The 7,614-nt window shown below is 34.8% G+C and overlaps 1 protein-coding gene across 1 annotated transcript in view; it reads left to right on the forward strand.

Annotated features, from left to right (window-relative positions):
• Positions 1-303: 303 nt before the first annotated feature.
• Positions 304-7,614, forward strand: part of LOC106879085 (uncharacterized) — a 9,989-nt gene continuing 2,678 nt past the window's right edge. The window contains exons 1-5 of the mRNA XM_089338243.1: positions 304-446; positions 2,237-2,320; positions 3,841-3,952; positions 5,809-5,908; positions 6,545-6,671. Coding sequence (XP_089194369.1) covers positions 317-446; positions 2,237-2,320; positions 3,841-3,952; positions 5,809-5,908; positions 6,545-6,671 — 553 coding nt within the window. The 5' untranslated portion in view covers positions 304-316. The remainder of the gene's footprint in view (positions 447-2,236; positions 2,321-3,840; positions 3,953-5,808; positions 5,909-6,544; positions 6,672-7,614) is intronic.

The raw sequence follows: 7,614 nt of genomic DNA on the forward strand, positions 1-7,614 counted from the left end.
TTGTACTCCCCTATCCCTGTATGTACACACAAATATCCCTCACGCACACACACGCCCGCGCTCACAAGTACATACTTACATACGTAAATATTCTTACTGACAGACAAGCAGACACATAGACAGACATACATAAATACCTACACAACAGAAATACGCTCACATACACAATCTCACGCACAGATACACACACAAACACGTAATAAGCACGCGAACAAAATTACATACCCATAAACCACGCAGTCTCAAAGATATAGCTGTTAGCGTACACACGCACAGAGATAACGTAATAAGGACGTGATTTATCACAAAATGGTAGATGACCTTGGGGTATGGGAAAACCACCGGCAGCTTCAAGAGTTTTATCTGCTCTGCATTAGACTCAAACTACTATAAATACAACCGCTTCGGCAGAAAGGGCACGGTTGTCATCAAGATTACCTCAAAAGGTAAGTTAATGGCTTCTAATATGACATACAGCAACGGCAATTTTAGTCTCGACCGACTGTTTGTCTGCTGGTCTACTTTTCTTCCTCTTTCTTTGTCTCACCCTCTGTTTGTTTCCTTAACTCTCAGTCCCTTTCTCTCTTTCTCTCTCTCTGTCTCTCTCTCTGTCTCTCTCTCTCTCTCCCTATCTCTCTCTCTCTCTCTCTCTCTCCCTCTCTCTCTCTCTCTCCCTCTGTCTATCTGTATGTATATATATATATATATATATATATATATATATATATGAACCCGGAACGATGTGGTTGGTAAAGAAGCTACTTACCACACAGCCACTCTTGCACCTCTCTCTCTCTCTCTTTCTCTCTCTCTCCCTATCTATCTATCTCTCTCTCTCTCTCTCTATATATATATATATATATATATATATATATATATATAGGTGCGTGGCACCTTGGGCAAGTGTCTTTTACTATAGCCTCGGATCGACCAAAGCCTTGTGAGTGGATTTGGTAGACGGAAACTGAAAGAAGCCCGTCGTATATATGCACATATATATATATATTTGTATACATACATATATATATATATATATATATATATATATATATATATATATATGACAAGCTTCTTTAAGTTTATATGCATACGTATATATGTGTATGTATATATGTATATACACACAAGCGTACTTTTATTTCTCTCTCTTCGCATGTATATATAGACATTTAAATTCACATGTATATATTTATAAACCTATATATATATCAATCTGTATATATTCTCTGTGTGAGTGTCTCGCTATATGCATGCATGTGTGAATGCCCCCCCCCCACCATATATATATTATGTGTACATGTATATACATGTATATATATATGTATATATATTTATATATGTGTATATATATATATATATGTGTGTGTGTATATATGTATATATATATATATATATATATATATATACATATGTATATATATATATCTGTGTTTGTTCTCCACAACCGCTTACCGCTTGACAACTGGTGTTGATGTGATTAGTTCCCGTAAGCTAGCGCTTCGGCAAACAAGATGGTGAATAAATTACCAGGCTTAAAATTAAGCACTAATATCCATTCATTCGACTAAAATGCATTTCCCAGCATGCCCACTGTGTAATGACAGAAGCAAGTATAAGATAAAAAAGATATATACATACATATATATGTGTGTGTGTGTGTGTGTGTGTGTGTGTGCGCGTGTGTGTGTGTGTGTGTGTGTGTGTGTGTGTTTATTGCTCCATGTTTACAAATGATTATCGTCTTTCTGTCTTCTTGTGCTTCTTTGTCATAAATCACATTTCTGACTTTCTGTCCATGACCCATCAGATGGCTAATGAACCACGTTGCAGATCTGTGTGTGTGTGTGTGTGTGTGTGTGTGTGGCAGACAAAAGTTGTATCTGACTGTCCCCTTCCAATTGATTAGGTCTGCACAAGTCGCCACTTTGTCATTGTCATAGGGCTTTCAGTAAATGAGGTCACCGTAAAGAGACATCTGCACATCACTGAACAGCAGTGATTATCGCTTTTACAACACGAGTAACACTCTGGTCAGTGATTAATACCAAGAGACAGGCTGAGGCCAACTTTATCTTTCATACTTATGGACTCGATAAAATAATATACGAAGTCAAAACTTCGGGTTAATATTTTATCTGCTAGATCCCGTCCTAAACAATGATGTCAGCTTCTTACGCAAAACACGTTTTTTGTTTTCTTGTCTTTTAATAATTATTAGTATTTTGCTATATTTCAGCATCCAGGATGAAATTCTTCCTCGCGGTCTTGCTCGTTGCTTGTGCTCAAGCCTTTTCAATCAAAAACATGATTGAAAGAGAAGGTAGGCGTCGTCATTGTAATTATTCGAAAGCGGCAGTAACAGTTAACATTTTATCTCCTGCATTTAAATCGAATATATTTCTGCGCGCGCGCGCGCGCGCGCGTGTGTGTGTGTGTGTGTGCTTGCGCATGCACGTGTATGTGCATGTGTGCCTATGTGTGTAGTTAGTCTCATATACGGTTTGAGAGAATCGAGTGGTTATCACAGAAAACTCTTCTAGCAGACCACATAGTAATTCAATATGGAGGAGTATAATGCAGAGTCCCATGCAAATGAAATTCAGGAGATCCGACAGATTATATTATTTCATGAGGAGTATATAAATCATGAAAAGTGAGGAGGTTTGGGAAATGAATTTAACCACTTGTTATTCTGAGGATAAGTAGTTATCAACTATCGAGAAATGTAATCACGATGTATTAAAGCTAACACGAGCAAAAGATGCTGGCCGATATCTCTAACACACACTGTGTATTTCATACTCTTCTATATATATTAAAAAATAATAATTTTCCTGACTTCTAGAGTAAAAAAGAAAACTGTAATTTAAAGTCTGAAATGAATTAATGGAAATAATTGCCAGAAATATGACAGAAGGTAATCCAGACACAATTTTTGGTGAAATGACTGCTAATAATTAACTATAACATCTAAACTAAGCTCTAGTTGACAGCCAATGGTATTCAAAGTTTGCTTGTTTACGCAAAGTTTGAAGCCTGTCATTAAAGCTAGTGTTAAATCCAACTTAATTTTTTAGCAAACAATATGGACTAGTAATTGTTGCTGCAGCCGTACTTGTTGATTTCTTAATCCCTCCCACTTCCAATTTTGAAGTCGCAATTGGTTATATAGTTAGATGAAACATTTATCTCTCAACAGATAACGATCCAGTCACACTCTACACATGTAATGTGGGGAGCGAAGGCAAATCATACCCGTTTTACTATTATAGAGGCATTGTAAAATATGACGAATCTTTTGATAACATTCAGAACCATGTTCTATTCCTATTCCTGTGTTACCGTTGTTGTTGTTATTCTTCGGCTTCTGGTTAGCCGTCACCGAGCAAAAGTGATTAAACCATTTCAGTTATGACTATTCAATAAGTTACTTTATCTAATATATCCTTATTTTTTATGAAAGCCGGGCATGATTTGAGTGAGATTTGAATGCTATTTCTAGCAAGTCGAGTCTTCATACAAATAGTGCTCCTCAATGATTCATCTACCGTCGGCGTAGCACTCGGCAGGTTTGGAATTTATGAGGCTTTCTGTCGATATGGTACACGACGGCGAAGGCTTCAGTGCCTGCGCCAACTGGATTTAAGGATCTGCCCAGTTGGTTGACCCAAATCTTAGTATTATGGCAAATCGTTAAAGAGTCGATAATTCTTCCGGTTATTGAAATTCTCAGTTCAAATTCAGCTGCAATCAGCTTTGCTTTTCAATTAATCCACTTACTACATCCTACCAAATTTCAGCCCTTAAACTAAACTTGGATACTGTTTTTTCCATTTTAAGCTTTTGACCTGCTTATCAGTCAAGCTACCAGTGAACTGGAGACAATGGCCATAAAAGAAGTGGAGAGCGCCCTCACCGACGAAGGACTTCACGTCACCTCATTCGAACGCAGGTATGTAGACATGGATATTAGGTAGCAGGCATAGTTGTGTTGTTAACAAGTTTTTTCGTAATTACAATATTCTAGATTCGATACCAATGCGTGGCACCTTGGGCAAGATTCCACCAGAGCCTCGAGTTCACCACTGTTTTGACAGATTGAAAATGCACGGAAGCTTGATATGTGTACATAGTTATCTATCTATCTATCTATCTATCTATCTATCTATATATATATATATATATATATATATATATATATATATATATATATATATATATATATATATTTATACATACATACATACATATAATACGTATATATATGTGTGTGTGTTTGTATATGTATATATATGTATATATATATGCATATAAATATATGTGTGTATATATATATATATATATATATATATATATATATATATATATATATATATATATATATATATATATATATATATATATATATATATATATATATATATATATATAATGTATCATATATTATATATATATATATTTGTGTTGCAGAAGCGTAATGTTTTTGATTAGAAAGGGAATTAAAATTGAAAGTAATTGAGAAAGTCGGACGAATGCCCGCTAGGTACAAAGGGGACAATGAAAACATTGATACAAAATCTTACACTTTTATATTCGATATTTTTCATATAAGTTACATTATGCATACGTACATACATACATACATACATACATAAACATAGTAGCGTATATATATGCACACACATATATACATATATATATTTAGATATTTCTCTGTGTGTGTGTGTGTATGTGTGTGTGTGTGTGTGTGTGTGTGTGTGTGTGTTTATTTAAAATGTATGTGAATGTATGCATGTGTTATCATTAGTCTCTTCCGTACATTAACTTTGTGTCTAAAGCAACAGTTAAATCATACTCATGCTTTTATATATATAGATGATGATGAAATGAATGAAGATCACAAAAAGCGAGACGGTTTTTTATTCCTTTAATTGGGCGTATCTGTGTGCATTATATGTTTGCATTATGTCTCTGATTATTGATATAGTGGCATAGACATTTTGACAATGGCTGGTTGATCCTATAGTTGGAAATAACTTTTCTTCTTCCATGAATAACCGAAATGGAAACTTTGATAACGGATACGACGGTGGTCTGTATGTCGAGTATTATTCAGGCGGTAATAAGAACGCCGTCGAACACGGCAATAATAAGTAGAAAGATAGTTACAATACCACGTGTATGTTTATAAGGAATACTGTGTAAGACGTGCAACTTGCATCCATGCAGGACACTGGAGTTTGGAGTTGGTAGTTGCAATAACAACAGCATTTATAAACAACCAAGATGCATTTATCTTACACATATAACATATACGACATATATAACATATATAACACACATACACACACATGAATATATATACACACACGCATACACATATATACACGTAACTCTTTTTCTCACTGTATAAACATACATACATATATACATACACACACACACACACACACACACACACACACACACACACACACACATATATATATATATTTATATATGCTTTCGGTGCGAATGGGTTTTTATACGGTGCCGTGTTTACAATCCTGTCAATAATAATAATGGTATTTTTATAGAAGCTTAAAGCTTATGGCGATCTCCGTGCATGAGTAAATAAAAGAGTCTAATAAAGGGGCATATAAGCCCTCTACAGAAAAAAAGAACCCTTTCCTAGACCTGTGGGTATGTTGTGTGATGGTGTGTGTGAGTGTGTTTGTGATGTTTGTTCGTGCCTTTGAAAACTTTTGACACACCATATAATGAAACAAACTCATAGTGTTCTTCGTTTGTTCTTCTGCCTTTCTTCAGCGTCATTCATAAAGTGTCTACCATGGTTGGCGAAACTATCAAAAAGGAAATGACCAAAATAGTGTCAGAGGTCACCACCACCGGAGACTTCAAAGTTGCTGTGAGTTGTATTGATTCTGCTGTTTCTTTCTCTGTCTCTCTTTCTTTCTCTCTTTGTCTGTCTGCCTGTCTCTCTGTCTTTCTCTGTCTGTCTCTCTTTCTCATATTTTCTCCCGTTAACTTTCATCTTTCACTTCAATGTGAGCTTCTCATTATAGAACTTCATGAAGGGTATCAGCAACTCAGACGAATTATTGTTTTCTATATTCTGTAATTGAGCCGATATAACATGGGTACCGTAAGACTGTGGTTCAGATGTTCGCTTCGCAACTACTTGGTGTTGGACTGGAATCGACCGTAGGTAATTTTGTCCATGCGTCTTCTGTTACAGCCTCAGACCACGCAAAGCCATTGAGAAGAATTTTCTTGAAGGAGAATCAGCGGAGCGGCTCAGAGAAATACTAAAACTAAATAGATTTGTAGGTTATTTGATAGAAAACTAGATGTCTTTGCTTCACAAGTCAAATATAGTAAAAATAAAACAGCAATGACGCACTGTGGTGTCATAGAGATCAGGAATATATATTGTCTAAGCTTAGTTTGAAGCCACATCCATATTAGATAAGCACCGAAGTTAGTTTGTACTTAGGCTGGCAAACCACAGCAATTCATAATATTCGTTTGTTCATGTTATCAGGTGGCTGAAAAGATCATTGAGAAACTCCGTGATGCTGCCACAATGATGGCTGATGGACTTCACATGGATACTGAAACAACAGAGGCATTTTTCCATGAACTCATGAAAGATATTGAAGCCTTGGAAAGTAAGAACATTAATGCATTATTACATTTGTCGTATTAGATGTTCCTTAGCCATTATCAAATAAATTGGAAAAGAAATAATACTATAAGCGCGCGCACGCACACATACACACACACATATGTGCATGCATACATGCATATATATATACAAGTTTATCATTTAAATATGCATGAATATGTCTAGACATGCAACTGTATACATGAGAATGCATACATACATAGAACAAGCATACAAATTTGCACAAGCAGCGACTCCAAATACTGCACATACACAAATACATACAAAAATACCCTGTGGTTGTTGTTGAAATTCCAATCACGAAGCCTTGCATCTAGCTTAGATACCGGCTCCTTGTCTATTTGCAAGAAATCTTGAAAAAACCCCTGAATAATGATATACATACATGCATAAAACAAGGAAATTCTGTGAGTAGAAGGAAAGTATTAATCTGCACAGAAGATCTGAGGTTACCCTATTACAGAGAATAGACTCTTCTCATCGGATTCAACCAAAGCGTATTCAAATATATATATGGCGCCAATCTTTCTATATTTCTTTTGACAACTGATTAAATCGTTGGTGTTAGGGACTAGCATCACTTCAGCATGTTAGACAAACTCTCTAAAACAAGTAATAAAATTAAGTACACTGATTTACAGGTCCAGAATTTTACAGCAAATGTGCCTTTTGTATTATAGATGAACGTTGTATATCGCAATAAGAAAATTAAATCATGTGTGACTGCGTATTTATTAATACGTATACACATATACATGTATATATATATATATATATATATATATATATATATATATATATATATATATATATATATATATATACATATATATATATATATATATATATATATATATATATATATATATATATATACATATGTATATAATACTAATAAAAGTGAAGTACAATCTTGCTTTCTTGCA

This window comes from Octopus bimaculoides, chromosome 20 (assembly GCF_046866305.1).
Source record: "Octopus bimaculoides isolate indiv1 chromosome 20, ASM4686630v1, whole genome shotgun sequence".
Taxonomy (NCBI): domain Eukaryota; kingdom Metazoa; phylum Mollusca; class Cephalopoda; order Octopoda; family Octopodidae; genus Octopus; species Octopus bimaculoides.